This window comes from Magnolia sinica, chromosome 15 (assembly GCF_029962835.1).
Source record: "Magnolia sinica isolate HGM2019 chromosome 15, MsV1, whole genome shotgun sequence".
Taxonomy (NCBI): domain Eukaryota; kingdom Viridiplantae; phylum Streptophyta; class Magnoliopsida; order Magnoliales; family Magnoliaceae; genus Magnolia; species Magnolia sinica.
Window position 1 is genome coordinate 13,578,479 of NC_080587.1, and position 24,067 is coordinate 13,602,545.

A 24,067-nucleotide genomic window follows, 5' to 3' on the forward strand; every position below is an offset into this window, starting at 1 on the left:
TCAGGTTTTCTCCTCTTTCTTCGTCGACCCATTTCAATCCTCTAAATCTAGTTTTCTTCCAATTTGGCAGTCGAAAACTCGTATTTTCAGCAGATTCTATAATGCAAGGAGCAATTGCATTCAATTCCCTGTCATACCCAAAATCAATTTCTGCTAAGAAAGGAAGAAAATTCTATGATTTCAAGAGCAGGGGTTTAAGCTTATCCATTTCTGCAGTCTCCCAAAGTGGTAATTCTCAGAACCCTAATTTTTTGGAATTCTTTTACATTTATTTTTATTGTTGAAAGATTAGGTCTTTTTTATTATTTATTTTTTATTCCTGAAATTTGTGAAAATTTTGAATTTTTCAGAATTTGGGAATTTTTGGAAGTATTTGTTGTTTTGGGAATTTGTGGTTGTTTTTGAATTCTGGATTTAATCTGATTTGGGTTTTCTAATTCACGATTGAAATGTGGCGGTTTTAGGGATTTACATGGAAATATCGGTTTTTTGGGCAGGAAATTCATGTTGTATTCTGTTTACACACACACACACACAGAGAGAGAGAGAGAGAGAGAGAGAGAGAGAGAGAGAGAGAGAGAGAGATACTTTTTATAATAACTTCTGATTGGAATGTGGCAATTTTTAAGGATTTACATGACGATATTGCTTGTTATGGGGAATTCATGTTGTATTTTGGGCAAGTTTTTGAATCTGGTTTGGGTTTTTGTATTTGTGATTGGATTCGATTGAAATATATGGTTTTGGGTGGGCGCGGATTTTAAGTGAGTCTGAGGTGACAGCTTAGTGTGTGAGTCCCTGACCATGGGGCCCACCTTGATGTATGTGTTTTATATCCACTCCGTTCATCAGTTTTTCCAGCTCAGTTTAGGGCATGGTCTCAAAAATGAAGCAGATCCAAATCTCAAGTGGACCACACCACAGGAATCAGTGGTCGTTGACCATTAAAAACTTCTTGTGGGCCACAAAATTTTTGGATCAAGCTGATATTTGTTTTTTCCCTTCATCTAGGTCTGTGCAACCTTATCAACAGGTTGGATGGCAAATAAACATTACGGTGGGCCCTAGGAATTTTTTAATGGTGGGCATTCAATGAACACTGTTTCGTGTGGTGTGGTCCATTTTGAGGTTTGGATCTGATTCGTTTTTTGGATCATGCCCTAAAATGAGATGGAAAAACTGATGGATGGAGTGGATATACAACACATTCATCATGGTGGGCCCCACGGTCAGGGGCTCACCCACTAAGCCATTACCCTTGACTCACCTAATCCGAGCTGGTTTTGGGTAGGGGCGTTAACTAGCTGGGTTAGGGCTGGGCCAAGTTCTGTCCAAGCCCAGGCCGTATTATTCAACATAAGCCTGAGCGCAGCCTAAGCCCATGATGAGCCAAAATAGTCCAACTTGTGCTCAGCCCAAGCGTAAGCCTGAGTGTTTCTTAGGTGGATCACAATCTACAAAACAAATAGGAGTTGCACAACAAATTAAATGAGGATTTTTACATATTCTGTGTATTACAAAATTGCCTTTGCAAACCCTGATGGGCCAGGCTGGTCGGGATTCAGGCTGGGCCGACGGGATGTTGTACATGGTTCAAACCTAGCCCAATTGTGAAACATCCCCAAAGCTTTTAAGTGACACTTGGAATGCACAATTGTCAATCCGGGCTGTCCATTCTTTCATTCAATTAGGGACGAGCCATGGTGCAAAAATAATGTGAATCAGATGATCTTAAGCATCCAACGAATAGCATGGAAAATGGATAGTTAAGATTCAACAGAGAAATAAAATAGGTCCAATCATCATCTTGAGCCATAGATCCCACTTTCTATTGTTTATGATTCAAAAGTAGCAATTTGGTTTGTAGATTCTAACCATGCAATTTATGGCTCGTAAAAAATGGACGGTTGGAACAAATTAGCTTCATTCATAGGGTTACGATCATCTAATCGGTGTGATTTTTACACCATGTCTTGCTCCCAATGGTACTATCAAGTGAATGGTCCAAATTGATGATCGGGGATCCCACAAGTCAATTAAAAGCTATGGGGATGTTGATAACATCGTGGGGACGTTCGCAAAACCCTCAGCCAGGCGCAAAGCACTTCCCTCAGCATTGTTCAAGTACAATAGGTGTCATAACATGAGACAGTTCTTTCCTAGCCCGACTCCCTAGCCATTGTGCCAGGCGCAAGCCCTTAGCGCTTGGCACCGGGACTCTATCACCAGATGGCAGGTGCTAACATGCAGTTCAATGCATTTTCTTCATCATCTCTGTCATGTGAGACCCATGAGAATGCTGGAATGATTCACCCTTGTCTATGTTGCAAGGCTACATGGTCATTTGAAGCTGATGCTTCTCAAGATATGGGATATGCATTATTTATTAGTATCTCGATGCCCAATTGGCTATTTGAGATGCCTAAATGCCGAAAGCTATCATGAGTTTCCCTAGTTTGATCGATGATTTTGACACTCTGAAGATGAAGGACTATAGATTAGGACCTTTTGCATCGTTTCCATTGCACTATTATACACCATGTAACAGACTAATTCACGCTAGTTTTACTTTTACCTTCAATCAAGGGTTCCTCTAGGGAATGTAATTTAGGGCATATGAAACTACAGCTTGGAATGTATCTTTATTTTAATGAAAGCCTATCATTGGAGTTAACAATAAAATTAATATCAAATCTAGTCAATCATTCAATAGACATTTTGTTATGAAAAATAAGACTCAATATCAAATCTAGTCAATCATTCAATAGACATTTTGTTATGAAAAATAAGACTCTTAGTTCTTGTCAAAATCTTAAGTCTTATGATTTAAATCTTACAATCCAATTCAAATTTTATGGAAAATGACTAGAATCTTAATTTAAAACTCATTCTCCCTAAAAAAAAAAAAAACCCTAATTGAATCCTATGATTTATCAGTAAATCTTACAATACATGATATGAATCTTATGACTTGATTAGAAAAACACAGATCATTCTTGTGCGCTAAAACCATGGCCTGTTAAATTGCAATTTTCTTTCCTTTAAAAAAATAAAATAAAATATTTCAGAAGTAATTTGGTGCCTTTTAAGCCTAAATGGCATATCTCGCACTTGTGTGAGGCATTTTCAAGTTTTGAACCTTCAAAATACTTCATACATGGATGAATAGACCATTATAAGGGAATTGAAGATGTCAATGCAACTGTCATTGATAGACTAATTGTCATAGATTGAGATTTGAATGTTTACCTCTCATTTGTTTGGGTCTTTTAGTTTTGGAACTTAGTACTTTGAAGTTGGAACTTGGAAGTCCAAAAAAGCGTTTTTTATGTGTTTTTAAACAACAATAGATAACGCATTACGTTGTATGTATCCTTATGTGTTATGAATTATGATAGAATTCACAAGATCTGAACGTATCCCACTTCTTTGTATTTTAATTTTGTTTTGTATATTTACCATTAAAATATTATTTTATGTTTTTCTATATTTTTGTGCAACAAAATCATAAAATCTTATGATCTCATCCCTCTTATGATTTTGGGATCCAAAATGACTTTAAGAACATTGAATCTTATGCATGTTTGTTGCAATAGAACTGTTCCATTATTCAGGTTTTGTCTGTTTTTTTTTTTTTTTTTTGGTATCTGCATCCTTGCTTTAGGTCGCATTTGGTTTGACAATCTAATTGAATCACAATTATTATCTACAAATTGGAAATGATAAACATTCTGGGCTCCAAAATACAGTTATGTAACTTTCAAGTTGGATTTGGAAGTAATCCAACTGCAATTTAAGGGCTACTTCCTTGCTATGATTGCTAGGAAACATATCCAATTTTGTCTTTTCCTCTTGATTAAATTGAGTGTTCAATTCAATGCACTAGTGCATCCAAAACCAGCCTTAAGTCGGCATTGACATAACTTTCTTCTTGATTTCTTAGTGACAACTCCTGAAGCACAGGATGCTTTGAAGCGTGCTCTTGCGAAGAGGGCCGTGGGACTTGTAAAATCTGGGATGGTGATTGGTCTGGGGACAGGAAGCACAGCATCCCTTGCGATTGAAGAACTTGGAAAATTGATCAAACAGGGAAAGGTTAGAAGCACTCCCAACACTTGTTGTAAGCAGTCTCTTCTGTGCTCTGCGACAAAGTTTTTGTTTCTTTCAATATCCTGCAAATGCATAAACCAATACTAGGCACTTATATGTAAGACTGGCTGAATTGTATCACTTCTTGTTGTTTATCACGGTGTAATATGTTGCTAGACCTAGATTTCTACAATCATAAGCTATGTTCAAAGGCGCTAACTCGTGGATCGTTTACTTATGACTTGGGGTCCTGATGCATCAGATGTGAATGACATCTTCTTATGCCTATCTGTACTACAGGGGTCCATGGTTCAGTGATTTAGGCCACTGATTGCCTCCAACATTTGTAGAGATCAATGTTTTGAATAGCGTCCGTAGCGTAGCTATGACGCTATGTAGCGTTAGCAAATAGCGTAAATTCCCTGTAGCGTATGCTATAGGGGTTGTAGCGTATGTAGCGTCATAGCGTACACCACGTTTTTTTTATAAATGATAGTTGTATTTTGTATTTTGTACTTGATGCTCTCAGCCTGTGGGATTTTAATTTCGTTTCATACGTGTGACTTGTGGTTTCAATTAGATGTTATTAATTAAAGTGGTTTGCTTATAAAGTTGTTGATGTGATAATGATTTGATTTGGTTTATATATGTGGATTGGCTTTTGATAAATGATAATTAATAACTTGTTTGAACATGCTTATACTTGAAAAAATAATCATCTTTTAAGCATATATATATATATATATATTTGTTTTTCTTACTATTTATCATATTTTTTTCTATTTTTAATTAAAAATTAGAAGTATCAGGTAGCTTATGCTACAAGCTATAGAGGGCTAAATGCTACACAACATGCTACGGCGAGCTGAATGCTACAAGACATGCTACTGCTGTTTAAAACACTGATAGAGATTGCTTGAAAATCTCGCAGATTGGAAAATCCTGGCCATACAACCAATGGATTTTCCACCCAACCATTCTAGTATTATTTTCCTTAACTACTCATTTGGTGGCTACCGATTGAGGGGTCGTGACTTCCATTTTGGAAGATATCTGGGGCATTTCCCAGCCACAATGCGATCCATCAGATCGATGATGTGCCTCACCCTTTATGATACATGCACAATCTTACCCCAGAATGGAAGATTTTAACGATAGAATATTGAGGCTTTCTTCAGTTAATGTGAACCATTGCATATTTTTATTTTTAATATTCTATTTGTTGGGCCACCATTTGAATTGTTGGAATCTCTCCATTCGAGTGATTTATTTGGCACTGGTCACCACAGAAAACATGTTGAAAAACCTCCAAATTGATGCGGTGGCCCACATGATGGTTGGATTGACTTGATTCTTGTGGTGCCCAACAATCCCATGCTGGCCTAACTTAATTATAAAGTAAAATTGTCCTATAGCAGTCCTAGAATCTTGAAAGAAAAGATCCCAAGGGACATATATTTTGTCCCAAAAATTGGAGTTGCTGCAAGTTCACCAAAAATTTTCTGTGAACTGAGATAACACTCACTAAGAATCCCCTAAAGAAAAGGATGGCTACTCAGACATCTTTTGCGTATAAAGCGAGACCTGTGGGTCCCATTGGTGATGTCAGCAGGGCATCGCCAACCTGGCCCTTGTTTTCCTCCCATTTCTGGATCCTCCCTGACACTTTTTTTGCTTTCTTGACAAGCCGTTACACAGCCCCACAACTGTTTCCATGTAAAATAGTAATATCACTACGAAGTTTCTTTGACGAGCCATTTCACAGCCCCACAGCTGTTTACATGTAAAATATATCACTACTCTCTCTCTCTCTCTCTCTCTCTCTCTCTCTCTCTCTCTCTCTCTCATTGTACCTTTTTCCCCTTCTTGTTCAGTTAAAAGATGTCGTTGGAGTGGGAGCAAACTACCAGTCACGGGTACTTGCTAGACAGTTTGGTGTAAAAACTGTAAGTTCCCACATGGCGTCTTTCCTTTTTTCTTTTTTATTTTTTTTGGAAGGATAGAACATTCCACCTTCTTCTTGAACATGATCTTAGATTTTGCAATTATCAGCACTGTGTTTATTCTATTGTAAGCAGTTAACATGTTTTTTATTTCAAATAATTATGTCTTGGAATGGCCATGCCCTGCAGGTTGATTTGAATGACATTAATCACATTGACATTGCCTTTGATGGGGTAGATGAAGTGGATATCAATAAGAACTTATTAAAGGTAGATGTCCATTCTTGTAATGTGAATATCATAGAATCTCTATTTCGTTTGTTATTATTTTCTCATATTTCGTTTTTTGTACATTGATTCATGGTTTTACCTTGTTAGGGTGGGGGAGCTGCCCACACAATGCAAAAGGTAACTTGATATGTATCAGAAGATAAGTTATGATTATTTATCACATTCCAGTCTCTATATATTTTTCCTTAACCATCTTTTTGTTTGCCATTGCACAATCGGTTAGGATCTTCTAATTTAGGATATTTTGTGGCACCTTCCATTGATGGTGAGGAATAAGATCACCTACCTGCATTGTCAAAGCATGGGCTCCAGCTATACAAATAAGGCACCTCATGACTCTGTTCATGTCCTATTGCATCAGGGCTTGATAATTCCTCCCTGCTAGAAGGTCAAAGTATTAACTACTGTACAAAATACAATGAGCTTGCATCTGTTTCCTTCTTTCTGGATGCATGTTCATGCTTTCAGTTGTTTCAGTGGCCTTTAAATGGAAGCATCCACTCAATAATGAGAAATATTAGGGAGGTTTGTGTTTTCTTCCTCATGATTTAATGATCCCATTCACATTGGACCCACCTTAGATGGTCATAAGGCAAAATCTCACTGATCAAAGATCCTCAGCATCCATATTAAGTTGAATTAGAAATGGCGGTCCCCATTCCAACACATATGGATGGCGAGAATCTCGTAAGTAGCAAGATTTTTTCCATGTGGGCCATCTATGATAGGACCAAGATATTCAAAATCGGTTATGTAATGGTACCAGTCATAACCGTTACGCGTTATGGGATCGAAACGGCCGTAACAGAAAAAGCTGGCCGTAAAGGCCCTATAACGGTCCTGCAACGGTTTGTTCAAAAAAAAGGGGGGGCCGTAACAGCCGTTACGACCCGTATCATAACGGTAATGGTGGTGGCCGTTACGGCTACCGTTACCATTCTGGAACACCTTCAATAGGACCCATTAGATGAACAGCCTTGATCATTACGAGAAAAGAGCAAACCTCCCTAGCTGACCTCTCCTCATTAAGTGTTTTCTTTCATACTTGTTCTAGAACATCAAAATATTTTACCTCTTTTCTTTGCTTCTCCAACCTTTGGAAAACAACCCATCAGCTATTGTGCTCATAGATTGAACTCTATTCAATGTAAACCATATTTTATCAATGTCTGAACAGTTCCCTTACAACTTGCATGCATGCATCTTTTTTAATTCCTGACTGATGCAATTCTCTTGTGCTTGGCAATAGGTGGTGGACTCCATGGCGAAAGAATGTGTAATATTGGCAGACCAATCAAAAGTTGTTGTCCAGCTTGGTAGCACATTTCCTGTTCCGGTCAGTTTCATGTGTTTTATTCATCATCTTGTTGCTACTTAAAAAAGAAGATTAATGTTCTGCTTGCATGAATTATGGACATACCTGCATCATCATCATCAAAGCCTTATCCCAACTACTTTGGGTCGACTACACGAATGCTATTCCACTGTTCCACTCTATCGAGGACCACATCCTTAGTTAAACCATAGGTAATCAAATCTTTTCTTTCTACCTCCCACATCCTTTCGGGCCTTCCCCTTGCCCTTTTATAGCCTTCAAGTTGAATCAATTCATTACTTTTGACCAATGTAGTTCTTAGTCCCCTTTACACATGGCCAAACCATCCAAGTCTATTTTCCCTCATCTTATTACCAATTGGTTCTGCACCTAAGTTCCCTCAAATGTATCCATTTCTAATCCTATCCTTCCTCATCTTTCCACTCATCTTTCTCAACATCCTTATTTCTACTACACATCCTATAAACTTCTTGTTCTTTAGCTGTCCAGCATTTTGTCTCATAAAGCATGTCTAATCTTATAGTTATCCTATAAAATTTCCCCTTTGGACCTTTTTGGATTGGTAGAAAGTGTGGAAAAAGATATATTATTTCCTAAGAAAGCTTGTTTTCAGGAAAACATGGGAAAGGAAACACTATTTCCCATGTTTGTTTATCAACAACATTTTCTTAAGAAATTTGGGTTTGTTTCTAATTAAGTTGGCAAAGTAATGTTTTGTCGACTGTTACATCCACTTTGTCCATCTGTTGCCTATACTAATCTTCATTGTACAAGCCAAAATTCGGCTTAATCTAAAACGCAGTGGGCCACACCATCTTAAACAATTTAAAATCATGCATAAAACCACCAAGTTCACATTGTGAGGCCCTCAGTTTTGGATGGGGTTGATTTTTGAAATGTTTGTTCATCCTGATGAGGGGCTCTGTTTGAACAGGTTAGATGGAATATAGACACAATGGTGGGCCCCACACAAACCTATGAAAGGCATTTTCTCTCCATTGTTGTCTGTAGTGTGGTCCACCTGAGTTGTGGATCAGGCTTATTGTGAGCCCCAGTGTGTAACATTAATGGGGGCACCTGATAGACGGAGTGGATTTTCCATACAAAACACGGTGGGCCTCATGCTTAGTGAAAGTTACCACGCCCCTACTGACACGTGCCTTTTTAAAAAGGGCAGTGGCTTATTTGAAAAGGGAATTCATTTGATACTCTTGCAGTGCATGACTCTCGATACACAAGTACCTAGAAATAGAACAAGTGGCATATGATAACACAACTTAAACCGACTAAATTGTGGGACCCACTGTTCTTAGTTATGGTCCAACAACCAAATTGATTGAACAATCCTAACCTTTGATCTGTGGACACTTGTTTGTTGAGCTAAGGCCATTGGAAACTTTTCATTGTGAACCATCCAATTAATGTCCAACAACCTGATAGTCAGATAACTGAATAAGCAGAATTTTTATTTCATGTTTCATCTGAACTGGTACACCGATTAAACATTTAATTTGGATTGCTTGTATGGAATTTATACATTTTTTAAGTGCTTGTGTTTCATCCATCACACTCTGGTATAGTACAAGCATTTCTCCTTTTAATAAATAGGTACGTGCCTACGAAACCTTTGTTCGACTATGGACGAGACACGAGAGAAAGGAAACACCATTTTGCAGTTTTGAAGGAAAATTTCCCGCGTGGGAAATGTAATGTCCTACTCTTTCCAATGGTGTGGGTCTTCACAAACAAAGGAGAGAGGGTTTCTTGAGAAACTCTTTTTCTTTTCCCACTGTCTAACCGAATCCAAACAGCCCCTTAAGCAATGGTCAAAATATCGGTATTGCACTATGTATTGCATCCTTGGGATACAAATGTGTATCGGTTATCACACGGGATATATCGTTTGTATTGGGTAATTTGTCGCACTTTTTGGGAAACATGGGGAAACATTGGGGAAATTGTTGAATTATTCAATGAAACTTCATAGATTGTTAAAAAAGACCTTAATACACACTTTTAAATCATAACATCTCAAAAAAGAAGTTTACATTATAGGTTTCCTTTATATAAGGTCCTAAGCTGTGTTGTCTGACCAAACTAATGCAAATATATTTAAATTGAATGCATAGCATTTAGAGCGTATGTTATGATCATTTCATCAAACACTCCTAAATACGTCGAAATTAGTCTCAATTAACAACTGGTTGAAGGGAAATTTCGAAAAAAATAATAATTTTTTTTTTTTATTATTAATATTTAATAAAAAATGATTTTTATTTTTCAAAATTTGACGAGTACTTAACAAATCAGTAGATCAGCCTTCTACGTGCTCGATCTCATGTTTGGGGGGCAACATTGCAAGCAGTTTGGGAGAAATTGGGAAAATTTCAAAATTTTCCCAAATCATACCATCTACACTCAAATTTCGAAATTAGAGTATGATCATCAAATACTCCTAAATATTTCGAAAGTAGTCTCAATTGATAGTTGGTTGGAGGAAATATTCAAAAAAAGAAAAAGAAAAAGTGGAGAACATAAAGAACCAATGGATATCGAAATCAAAGCTCCAACTCCATGATTTTTCATGTAAAACATGAAGAACCGATGGATTTATAACCATTTGACACGATTTAACATAATTTCAACATTAAAAAAAAAAAAAAGGATCAGAAATTGAAAATGCTCACCGGATCGAACATGTGGGATATAATGGTACTACCTGTGTGTTTCATATTGCACAGGTGGGAGACAAGATATATCGTGGGATATATCGGCCAATATTTAAAACATTGATCTTAACTAATTCCTCGTTTCCACTCCTGTTGTTACTAAAGTTGCATTTTATTAACTTTTGTCTGACTAATTTAAAACCTTTAGACGCTAAAGCATCCCTTCATAGTTTTGGCTTTGCGTTTGCCCCGTATATACTGTTTTAGTCTGACTGAATTTAAAACCTTTAGATTTTAAAGCATCTCGCAATAGTTTTAGCTTTGTGTTTACCTCCCTTGGCTCATCAATCAAAACTATGTCTTCTATAAACAACATACACTATGGGACCTATTCTCTTAAATGCCTCTTTAACTTGTCCATAACCGATGCAAAAAGATTAAAGCTCAATGTCGACCTGTAACGTAAGCCCACAGTAATAGGAAACTCACTTTTCTTTTCACTGGTGGTCCTAATTTATTATGCCTCCCTCGTACATATCCTTAATCATGTCAATATATCCCCTTGAGAGTCCTTTATTTCCAAACACTCACCAAATTAACTCTCTAGGGAGTTATCATATGCTCACTCTAAATCAATAAAGACCATGTGGAGATCCTTCTTCTTCTTTTTTTCCTTGTAATTCTCCATCAGCTGTTTGAGTAGGAAAATGGCTTCAATACTTTACCTTGGCATAAATCCAAGCTGATTTTCTAGTACTTTGTCTTATGCCTTAATCTTAGCTTAATCTTACATTCGTTTTTTAAGATAAAAGAACACAGGATCTTACACTCTTGTTGAACAACTTTGTCAACTAAAATAAACTAGTTTCTCTTGTACACTTCTTAACTTTGACCATTATGCCATTCAATCATAGGGCCCTTCCTATATTTATCTTTTTCGAAGCTTCTTTCACTTCAGATATCTTAATCCTACATAAGTATCCATGGTAAGGTATTAAGAATTGGTTACATAAGGGGGCGTTTGGTGCATGGGTTTAAATGGGAATAGGTGGGAGTGGGTTTTAAGATCCTATAGATCGTTGCAATGTCCTATCTGGGACTCACATAAAGTATGGGTTGTGAAGCCCCTTCTTGGAATCAGCGCCGGGGCAAGGGTTTCTGCAATCCTACGTTGGGTTTCGTGTGGCTAGTGGTCGGTGCTATGTGGACCCCACCATGATATATGGGTTTTATCCATGTTGTCCATCCATTTTGAAATATAATTTTAGGGCTTGATCCCAAAAATGAGGTAGATATAAATCTCAGGTGGACCACACCATGGGAAAATAGTAGTGATTGAATTACACCGTTAAAAACCTCCTAGGGCCAACTGTGCGGTCCACTTGAGATTTGGATAAAACTCATTTTTGGGCTCATACCATAAAATGGCATGGAAGAATGGGTGGATGGCATGGATGAAACACATACATCATGGTGGGGCCCACAGAGCACCGATCGGTAGTGGCAAGATGAGTAGCCAATCCGTTTCCCAAACATGAAAGTGGGATGGCCTCCAAGCCATGGGATTAGACGACAATCCCTGACACGGTGTCATCATTGCATTTTGGTAATTCCATCCCACTTAAACCCATCTAATCCCATGCTCCAAACACCCCCTAACAGTAGCAGTGGGAACCGTTACGTGTTACATGGTTGTAACTGTTGTTATAGAAAAAATGGCCAATAACAGCCTTGTAACAAGGCATAACAGTTGTTACGGGGCCGATACAGTATATAACAACTGTTACGGCCTATATCGTTACAATAACTTTGGTGGCTGTTACGAGTCTTACGACCACCATTATTGTTATTGAATACCTTGATCCATGGTCTCTAACCTCATTTGAGTTTATGATTCCTTCGATCCGTATGCTTGCAGACTGGTCATCATTTAACAAGTTCTAAAAATAGCTTCTCCACCTTTCTTTAAAAAAAAAAAAAAACAAAAAAAAAAAAACAAAAAAAAAAAAGAAAGAAAGAAAGAAAGAAAGGTGGAGATGCCATTTTATAGATCATCATTTCCTTAAATAGTATCCTTTGGCCATTGTTCTTAATGCATCTAACATGGTTTATGTACCTGCCCTTCCTCTCTCTCATTTTCCCAGGCCTAAAGACATCTTTTTCACCTTCCCTTGTACCTAATCTATTTTATAAATCATCACATGCCTTAAGTTTAGCATCACTATATTCTTAGTGATCCCTTCTGCATTCCTATATTCTTTTAACTTGTCCACACTTCTATTTGCTTTCTAAGCCTTTAAACAAGACCGCTTCTCGCGAATAGCCTTTTGGACCTCATCATTCCTTATATGAGTGGCTTCTCCCTCCAGATACTCTTAAAACTTCTTTTCCAACTTTCCTAATGCACTAGCCATCTCATTCCAAATTACATTAACTTCTTCCTCAACATTCAACTTGCCTCCTTCATTCAATTTATTCCTAAGTAACACTGCTTCCTCTCCTTTTAAATTCTGCCACCTTACGTTTGGACACCTATTAATTTCACTTCCTCTCTTAATCTCTTAATGCAAAATTCAATAACCATTAACTTTTGCTGTTATTCTCCCTTGGCATAACCTTACAGTCTTTTACATATCGAATCGGTCCATCTTCCTAGTAGAAAGAAGTTAATTCAGCTGGCATATGATATACTTTTGAAGGTTATTAAATGTTCATCTTTCTTTTTAAACTGTGTTTGCTAAAGCTAGATATGCCATAACAAAATCAAGGATAGCATCGCCATATAATTTATTCTCTCAAAACCATATCCTCCATGTACCCCTTTTCATCCTCTGCTATCTTTTCTTACATGATGACCGCTTAAGTCTCCTCATACAAACATCCTCTCTCTATTTGTAATTCCTTGCATTGTTCCATTAATTTCTTCCCTGAATTCTCTTGATTTTATCTTCTAACCCTACCTTGGCACATATACAGTAATTACGTTTACCATCTGCTCTCCTAATAAAAGCTTTATTAATGAAGGCCTAGCACTTACTCTCTTAATATCTACCTACCATGTGGCAAGATGAATCCTATTCTCCTGGACTAGCTTCTTCACCCTCACTCATCCAAAATGGCACGGGAAACCTTGCCCATTGCTCATTGCTCATTGCAACCAGGTTTTTTTGCGGCATGTCTCTTCCAAGGGATGCCCTAGCCAACCCTTGCCCATTTCTCACTGCAACATGGAGCTGGTGCAGTGCGTAGCTTATTATGAATGCTCTAACCAACCCTTGCCCATTCCCCCCTTCACTCAAGTGTCGATGCAGCGTCACCTATAGGGAACGCCCTAGCATGAGCTAGCAATGTCAGATTGTTAGAATGCATGGTAAAAGATGTAGTGGAAGTTTGATTTTGGAAGAGAAGTTTAGATTATGTAAGCCATACCCATAAAAAGAAAGATTATCATAGTCCATCTAAGCTATTGACATTTGACAAGAAAGATGAAGATTCTCTCCCTAAAGAGGATGTCTTGGAGCATCATGAAGATTGAGCTGGAAAAGTATATGAAACAAGAAGAAATTAAATGGGCCTAAATTTGAGCTCATACTGTCTTAAATAGAACTTCTCTAAAGCCAGGCCTGAGCTCAGCCAGCTTATTTGTTCATCCTGAGAAACAAGGCCCAAGCGCAGCCCTCAGACTTGAAAATTGAAGCCTTACATCCCATGAAAGGCTGGACCTAGGATCCATTTGGACCAGCCCTTCCCACTGCACAACCAGATGATCTGTACCGTCAATAGTTTGTGACTGTGATGCTAGGGTAGTATTTTAGCTTCACGCTTATTACTTAATTGAAACTTTTGTTTCTCATTTGCTTCTACCCTTTTCAGGGATGCTAATTAGATCCATGTTTGCAGGTGGAAGTTCTTCCCCCTGCGATTTCACCTGTTTTGAGGCGGCTTGTTACCCTTGGAGGAGGTACTACTGACTCATTTATATAGTTTTAAATATGCCAAACCAGCTTTTCGAATTAAATACATGTGTGTGCGCTTGTGCGTGTGTGATTTCACCTGTTTTGAGGCGGCTTGTTACCCTTGGAAGAGGTACTATTTACCCATTTCTATAGTTTTAAATGCACCAAACCAGCCTTATGAATTAAATACCTGTGTGTGTGTGTGGGGTTTCACCTGTTTTGAGGTTGCTTATTACCCTAGGAGGAGGTACCGCTGACCCATTTCTATAGTTTTAAATACGCCAAGCCAATCTTTTGAATTAAATACCTATGTGTGTGGGTGGGAATTGTTTGGGTGACGTGTGTGTCATGGGTGTGGGTTCGTGTGGGTTTGTTGGTGTTTGTGGTTGTGGTTGTGCGTGGGCACATGGGTGTGGATGTGTGTGCGCGTGTGTGTACAAATACATACACACGGCACCATGGTCTCCTATGACCGTAGGAGACCTTGCAATCAAAGTGGTCAATGGCTCAGGTGGGCCCCACTGATGTTTATGTTTAACCCACCCTGACCACCAAGTGCAGACCGCATGTTAGGCCCAGGGCCCAAATATCATCCTATCCATGATTCAAATGGACCACACGATTGGGAACAATGTAAGGGCAACGCTCACCCTCAAAACCGTTCACTTCAAATGACCCACCTAAATCATGGATGGGCCTAATTTTTTGGCCCTAAGCCTAAATTTTAATGTGGCATCTAATGGTTGGAGTGGATTTCATATAATAATCACAGTGGGCCTTGAAAAAAAAATCAAGGGCGGATGTCTCTCTCCCAACTGTTTTCTTTGGTGTGGCCCACCTGAATCACAAGTCAGCCTGATTTTTTTGGCTCTGAACCTAACTTGGGACAATGCATCTAATGGTCCGAGTGGATTTCACATAAACATCGCAGTAAGCCTTGTAAAAATCAAGGGTGGGCGCCCTGCTCCCAACTGTTTCCCTTGGTATGGCCCACTTGAATCACGGACCACCCTGATTTTCGGGCCTTGGGCCTAACACGGGCTGACGCATTTGTTGACCAGAGTGGATTTCACATACACATCACGGTGGGGCCCACCCAAGCCCACGCCACTCAGACCACACGCCTGGTCTACTGCAGTACTGCTTGCAGGAGGCCAGCTCTCTCTCTCTCTCTCTCTCTCTCTCTCTCTCTCTCTCTCTTTACACACACACACACAGCGGATAACTTCCAACCTGTTAAGTGTAGGTGAAATCCAACCCTTGGAGTAGATTGGCCTTGCCATGCGGATCACCTATTGCAAAAATCAGCCTATCTACTCATCAGGTGGTCCACACCAGGAAAATAATGTGTAGACATTGATAACTAGTAAAAAAAGGTGTGGGCCACTCCATGAGTGGATATTGCAGATTTTTTGCATGAGGCGATCCTCATGACCTGGCGAACCTATTAGACGGGTAGGATGTCACATACACATGAAAGGTTGGAAGTTATCCACTGGGTGGACCGTAACTTCTGGTCCAACAAGTTGGACTCAAGACCTCTCTCTCTCTCTCTCTCTCTCTCTCTCTCTCTCTCTCTCTCTGTATGTATGTATGTATGACAATTACTGATAGGGCATTAAAATCCATCAGAATGCACATTGATACGGGCATGCATGTCTTTTTTTTAATGCCCTTTTACGCTTTCTAGAGGATGATCATGAACTCAAGTTATTGAATGACAGTTCCCGAGATAAGGTCCGCCTTGAGGAAAGATGGTCCGGTGATCACAGACCTAGGGAACATGGTTGTCGACGTGAGGTATGTTCTCTTGTTTCTTTTTTCATTATTTTTTTTTCAATGTTTGGTTCTACTTGCACCTCACATCTACATGCAGCCTCAGGTGCCAACCTAGAATGTCTGTGGTGCATCTGAGCCATGGATCAGGTGCGCTGCACTCTTTAGGTAACCTGGTCCCATAATCAGGATGGACTACTCATCTGGTAGGCCTGGCATGTATGAAAAAATGACGCCTAAAAAATTGTCAATGATAACATGCAAATATTCATGCGGTGTCTAATGGCTTACTTGACTTGATTCTTGGGTTAGGTCATCCACGCGTTTGGGCCCACCTGATGCACAGACTGGGTATCCCACATAAGTGACAGGTTGCAATGTGGCCACACGTAGAGGTGCATGTGTACTTAGCAACTGTACCTTCGTTTCTCATCATGCAAGTCTATCAGCACTGAATTTTTGTTTCATTCTTATTTTGCTATGTTTCTGCCTTGTGTAAGGGTGCATTAGAAGGGGTTTTCTTCTTTTCTCACTAGGGACAAGATTCTTCTCTGTGCCGCTCTTGCTTCAAATTGCACTTCGGAGTCTCGCTCCCACTTTTTTCTACTTATTTATATTTTGAAATAAATGCTTCCCAGCTCCTGCACCAAGTTTGTTGCCGCTTGGGTTCACGCTTCATGCAACTATACACTGGTCGTTCCAAGAGTACCACCTTGCTCCATTTTATTTATCAAAATTACTCAATTTTTTTTTTTTTTTTTTTAAATCATTCCTTTAGGCAGTATGGTTTTCTTCACATTGACACAGATCAATGTAAAGGTTGAAAAACTCGGAGTCAGAAATCGGTTTTTGATTTCTGAGTTTGACTGAGTTTCGAGTCAATGATATTATAGAAAGTCGGTTGGCCGAGTTGATCATCACCACCACCACCACCACAATCATCATCAGTCAACATCATAGCCTTTTCCTGGCTATTTGGGGTTGGCTTTACAAGTCCTATTCTGCAAATCTATCCTGAGGCTGAACAAGCAGTCATGCCCCATCTCACCATGTGTATGCGAATCCTTTTTAGGCCCTTCAACTCTAATCAGTTTCCCCTCTGATGCGACTAAACAAAGATAAGGAATTCCAAAATACCTACTTACCTTTCTTGAAGATTTAAAAAAATAATAATAATAATAAATTGAAATTGATACTTTTTTAAAATAGTATTTTTATTAAAAAGCCAAAGGAAAACTTAATTGGAAAGAATACAAAGACCAATGGAAGAAAGACAACCCGCAAGCCTCAAGGGCCTAAACTACCCCCAAACTGAACAAGACTCCTTCCAATTTGCAACCAACACAAGAACAGCCTCCACCATATGCTTGACTGAGCGGGAGGAGTCCTGGAACAGCCTAGTACTTCTTTCGAACCAAACTGACCACCAAACAACCGGCAACGACAAAAGCCAGCTAGTTCGGTCTTGACCATGGATAATATAAAACATATGCTTTTTTTTTTCTCCATTTTCTTTTTCGACAATAGAAAACACTTTTTTTTTAAAGGATTTAATAGAAAACACAAGTTACACAACAAATGCAAAGAAACCCCTGCAACTAATGCAGCGGGAAGAGCAACACATTCCCAGGGAAGGCAACACATGCTATTAACCCATGAAAATAACATTTTAGTTGGAATAGCTGTGTCTACAATTCTCTAATTTGAGAATTTGTATATATAAGCTGTAACTTAATACTGAGAAATGATACAGCGGCTATATCTATGGAAACCTTGTGATGCACATAGCTGCATTTGGACTTGTCATCATTCCAATCACCTATCTGGTCCATTCATTAGATCTAATGTAATATTCTTTCATTACTGTGCAAAAATGACAGCAATCAAATGGTCCGAAATATCTGTGACTGGACCTATCCTTAGTGAACAATCTTGTCCATCAATTTCCGCAAGTCACCGACTGGACGGTTTGGATCATCTTGTTAGTATAATTTTTCTAAGGCTTCCTATGAAGAGTGGACTGGACCTAATGGACAGTCCAGATAGGTGATGTGGATACAAACAAGTCCACATGCAAGTGAAACTATGTGCAGGGTAAGTTTCCAATACACTCAGCCCACTAGATCATTATTCTTTAATCCTAAAGATCAGCAAAGAAACAAGATGAGAGAGTCCCCATATCTTCCAGTTCCCCATGCATTGTAGGAGCTTCTTTACCAACTATATGACAGTGCATATAGTACAGCTGGTGTCGAAGGTTTAAGGACATTAAATAGCATGAAAAGAGTCCAGATGTTGCCATACCTCTCAGCATACTGGTCATGAGTATTTGCTGGTGTACAGCGGACTGTACAGACTCTTTAAGCTGTGCAATTGCATATATAGGCCTCGAAACATGGCTCGTATGCTTGTGTATAGATCCTTAAAGAAGCCACCGATTGGTCCCTTAGGACCATTTAATGCAATCTTACATGAGATCCATCTTGACCACCTACATGTGATATATGGCCCAGACGTATCACCCTCCTTACAGGACCCATCTCTGATCTTCTTTTGTTTTTTTGAAAGACGAACTTTATTAGGCCAAGGCCAAAAACAAGCAAAGGGAAAAAAAAGGGGGGGGGGGGGCGGGGGAGCCCGCACTTGCAAAAAAGCTGAGAGACTAAAAATAAAATACAACAACAGCCAGCCCCCAAAACCCCAAACAACTTAAGAGAAAAGACCCCTCAAGGCGCCCAATCACGAAACAGGAGGGCCTTGCTGAGGGCCCTTGACGCCAAACTACTATAATTGCAAAAGCATCGGTTATTCCTCTCTCCCCAAATGGACCAAAGAACCACGAGAAGAATCAACCTCCACTTCTTCAGACCTAAACATCCCCCATCCGCTCCATGCCAAGCATCCAAGAGATCTTCCATAGATAGGAGCATCACTCAAGGGATCTTCCAAGACTCCAAACCAATACTTGCAGGAAAAGAACAATGCAAAAACAAATGGTCTATTGATTCTGCATGTTGCTTGCATAACAAGCACATATTTGGAAGTATCATCCCCCTTTTCTGAAGGTTATCGATCGTAAGAACTTGACCTCTCCCTACTAGCCAAGCGAACACCGCGACCTCCAAACATCCAAACTGCTCTTGTAAGACATCCATACACTGGGTCTTTTGGAGCCGAAAGGGAGAGCCAAAAGGGAGTCATAGAGGGAACAAACAGAGGAGGATCCTGACGCACTAAGGTTCCAAACCAGCAAGTCTTCGGCTTTTGGGGATAACGAAGTTCCCTGCAAGCGAGACAGCAAGTTAGCTAAGCTCTCAATTTCGTTATCCCGCAAGTTCCTCCTAAAATGAGGCAAACATATCCAAACTCCCTCATTTAAAGCAAAGCAAGAGGCTACTGATGCTCGCAAGTCAGAACATAAGGAAGTGAGATCCAAGAAAGCATCTGAAAGTGGTTTATCCCCCACCTAGTCTGATCTTTGTTGCACATGACTGAACAATCATCTCTGATCTTTGTTGCAAATGACCGAACAATCTCGTTGGAACTACTACTACACTGCTTTGGATGACGTCATTCTTATTTATATCCTTGTCTTCCCACACATTCATTTTAAGATTCTCATCTCTGCCTATGCTGCCTTCTAATCACCAAACAATTTGCCCCATGTAACACTATAGGCCGAGTTCCCTATTTGTTATGAATAAGAACTTCCCTATTCAGAACTTAGTTTGTAGATGTGGGGCCCATAGTTGGTCTATCCAAGCCATTTATTTGAAGGCCCTCATCATGGATGGACCCTTCCCCAAAATCTCCGAAGATCGTAGCCATCATCTTTCCTCCATTGAATGTGGTTTGTTCGTGCATTTCCTTTTAATCATGTATTTGCATGCCAACAATGGGAAGGATTGGAGTTGAGCAATTGAGAGGATATTCTGGGAATGGTACATCCATGACGAGGGCCACCAGATAAATGGCTTGGATGGACCAGCCATCGGCCCTACATGTACAAACTAAGTTGGGAACGAATATGGAACTTAGCCTCTATAGCACAGTAAGTTTTGTCTCATGATATTTTCACTTAAGTTTCATGGGCATGCGACAATCACATAACACCCTAGAGGCACTTCATCCACCATGCTCTAATTCTATGGAAAATCCTTGTTGATTTCCTCATCCTCTTTAATTGTAGAGATAAGTTAATGAAACAAATTGCTTTGATGAATCATCATCGACTCCAGCTTGCTAAAGTTTGGACCCTTAGAGCTTGGCTGAAGAGAGTCAGCTCAGCCAAATTATGAGTTGATTAGTGAATTTTGAACATTAATTGGCAATCGCCAACCTTCATGTTTCAAGGTCGATTTTTTAGGCATTGTGGATTTTTATTTTTATGTTCCTTGTGGCTGATTCTTAAGTTCTTTTGTTGAAATAGAAATTTATTTGATCGGATGGTTTCTTCTAGCCTTCCCATCTACATGCCAGCACATGTGCCACTCTGTCGTACATGCATGAGATCCAGTGCTCCATCAGGTAGGACTCGTGCATGTAGATTTAGTAGCCAAAAGATCAGGCTGGCAAATTGGCACTGGTGGAAGGTATTGGTGCCGGTGGAAATCATATTCATGGGACTAAGTTGTTTATAGCTGTGGCCCACCAGATGAGCAAGGCAGTCTACTTTTTGGACCAGGGCATTTAGACAGTTTAGCCCAACAGGTGGAAGGTATTGGGTTTTCGCCACACGTGCCAGCGTGTAGATGGGTGGGCTATACACGCCTAACAATAGAAAGCCTTTTTTGGGAGATCGCCACACGAGCCGACCCCAATTAGTTGGGATAGGGCTTTAGATGACAACGACGATGATGGTGAAATCTTGCGTCATGATCCATTATATTGTTTCCGATATTTGGAAAACCCATGTGGCATTATACTCAAGGGCGAAACTTTACATTTTGGGTTTTAAAATTCCCAATTGATGATTCTATGCATGATTTCCTGAAAGGTGAGAAATAAAGATATGATGCTGTTGTAATTTCTTTCCTTGTGCTTTATGAACTGGTCTGGACTAGCTTCCCGAATGGCATTCAGAACCCCGCTGAGCTCGAGAAAAGCATCAATATGATCCCGGGCGTAGTTGAAAACGGTAAGTTGCAAGTTTTGCACTCCCAACTTGGTTCATTTCTACCTTACTGCAATTTTTTCTAAATGTATATGTCATTGAATTCGCATTCAAATGTATCGAATTCACATTCAAATGCCTACATGCATGCATGTATCCAACTACACATGTTACTGCAGACATAGGTGTGCAACTTGAGCCGGTTGGGTTGGGTCAAGGGTCAACCCAAGCCCAACCCGACCTGATTTCCAACCCAAGGTGCCCAACCCCAATTCATACCTGACACAAATACATCTAATCAATTCCCAACCTGTCCCGAATTTGCTCAACCTGAATTCAAATTGGATTGGAATTTTTCATCCTGAACCCAACCTGAGGAACATGACAATCCGACTTGAATTCAGGTTGGGTCAGTCAGGTTCAGGTTGGCCCAAACCAAGTTGCAGCCCTATACACACATGCAAGTACACGGCCAAAACATGCATGTTTCATTGCCTGAAGTAGATATCTAAATGCAAACATGCACGCATTTTCTCTCACTCATCCAAGTATCGAATGCATCTAGGCCTTCGTATACATGATCGAGCACACATTCAAATTCCCACATGCATGCATGCATCCAAGTACAGGCGTAACGATACACATGCATGTACATATCCAAAACATAATGCATGCCTCACATGAGGTGCATGTACTCGTCACAGCGCATTCATCACTATTGACAGGCACATACTCTAGTAGCTAATTCCGTTTTATTTGGGCCGAAATATTTCGTACAGGTCATGAAACTATAATGGATGATATTACCGATGCATTTCAACTATGCATGTCACGGCCAGTTTCAGCCAAATCCACAACCATGGATTCTGGTGTGATTGTTTGGAAAAGAAACAATTTCTTTTCCAACCATTTCTTTGGCCAGAAAATGGGAGCCCACAGCTGAAAACAGTTCCTTTTTTTTTTTTTTTTTTCTGATTATTATTTTTTTAAATTATTCGGGACCTCTCAAAGAGAGATGAGTCCTCCAAAAATAGGTGTATGCCGCCTTGAGTGGCGAGCACCAGTGTTCAAAATATTGGTATCGCGTTACATATTGCACCCTTGGGATACGGATATGTATAGGCTATCGTATAGGATATATCGGTTGTATCGCGTAATGTATCGTTGTTGTTGGGAATGTGGGAAAACATTGGGAAGTTGGTCAAATTTTTCCATGAAGCTTCAATGATTGTTAAAAAAGACATCAATACATACTTATAAATCAAAATATTATTTATTTTTATTTTTTTAAAAAGTGCACATAATAGGTTTTCTTTGCATGAGGTCCTAATCTATGTGATGTCCAACTGAATTGATGCTATTATATTCAAAGTCTATTCATATAATTTAAAATGTGTGGAAACATAAGCAATATATTCAAAAGCAAAAGAAGAATCACTAGATCAAGTTGTATACATGTTTGATTTTATGTTTGGACACAGATTGCAACTAATTTGTGAGAAATTGGGAATGATTTTCTATAATTCGGCCAATCTCCTCCAAATCTCGAAATCGAAGCTCTCAATCCATGATTTTTCATGTAAAACATGAAAATAATGGATTTGTAATAATTTGACACTAATTTAATATGATTTACAGAAAGAAAAAAAAATGATCGAAAGTCGAAAATGCTCACCAGATCGAACATGTGAGATATATCCCACTACTTGTGCGTTTTGTATCGCACAAGTAGGATACAAGATATATCGTGGGATATATTGGCCGATGTTGTCGATACTTAAAACATTGCCCTTAAGTATGATTGGTACACGGCGATCACATACAACTCCAGATGCACATCTCAACTTTGTCCACCCAGTCGAAATTCTCTCAGTAACATCCGTCTTAGTCTCTCCACTCTTATGAATTATCAACCAATATGTCAAAAATGCTCATTTTGGGTTACAACTTACTTCTTGGTCAAGCACACAGTATCTTTCGCTTTCTGCTCACCATCTCTCAACACATGTACCATATTGAATTGGGTTTCGTATCTTATTTGAGTGCCTTTATATGCAGGCATTGTTTCCGGTATCGCAACGTCTGTGCTGGTTGCCCTGCAAGATGGAGATGATGTCACGGTGATGGATCTGTCGGAATTTGTAAAGGTTGTCATCAACTAGTCAGGCGTGACTCATGAGGATCTGTTGGAATTTGTAGAAATTGTCAACAGCTACAGACGTGACTTTTAGTTAGATTTCTCATTGTAGATTGGGCTTGCTAGTTAGACAGAGGAGATTTGTACTTAGTAGATTGAGATTTCTTAGATATGGAATTTTGTCACTCTTGAGATTGAGCAGAATAAAAAGGCCCAGTAATACATGGCGCAGTGAGAGTACTTTCGGCCCTATTGTTATATGTATATTAAGTGCGGATACACTCTGTCTCTCTCTCTCTCTCTCTCTCTCTCTCTCCCTTCCCCCCTCTTCCTTCCAGACACGGTTTAATCAGGGTTGGATCTTGTCGTGACAGTGTGTATTTGGAATCCAACCTGTCCAGAGCGATCACCCAGCCATGAAATTTGAACCACCAAAAACTCAGGTTGATCCAACGATCACTTATGACACCTCATGAATTTGGAGGTTTTTTGGATGGTTGTCCATTGTTTTCAAAAGGTGGGACCCACCGTGTTGTGAATATGCCCGTCAATCCGTGAGTTATCAGTTATGTTAAACCCACTCAAACGGACGGGATGCCCGAAAATCAGGCCTAAAAAATTATTAGGTGAGCCATGGCGTTGAAAACAATGGACAACTATCCAAAAACCTCCAAATTTGCATGGTGGCCCGTTTGATTCGTAGATCTTTCTGATTTTGGGGGGTGTCCAGGTTTGACGGTGGGGCGACCCAGCTGGA

General features: G+C 39.5%; 1 protein-coding gene across 1 annotated transcript; it reads left to right on the forward strand.

Annotated features, from left to right (window-relative positions):
* Positions 1 to 23,550, forward strand: LOC131226783 (uncharacterized). Its single transcript, XM_058222510.1, has 10 exons — positions 1 to 228; positions 3,944 to 4,095; positions 5,964 to 6,035; positions 6,222 to 6,302; positions 6,411 to 6,440; positions 7,573 to 7,659; positions 14,229 to 14,289; positions 16,009 to 16,084; positions 21,124 to 21,197; positions 23,232 to 23,550. The coding sequence occupies exons 1-10, from the start codon at positions 102 to 104 to the stop codon at positions 23,333 to 23,335; spliced, it is 864 nt and encodes a 287-aa protein (XP_058078493.1). The 5' UTR covers positions 1 to 101; the 3' UTR covers positions 23,336 to 23,550.
* The last annotated feature ends 517 nt before the right edge of the window (positions 23,551 to 24,067 follow it).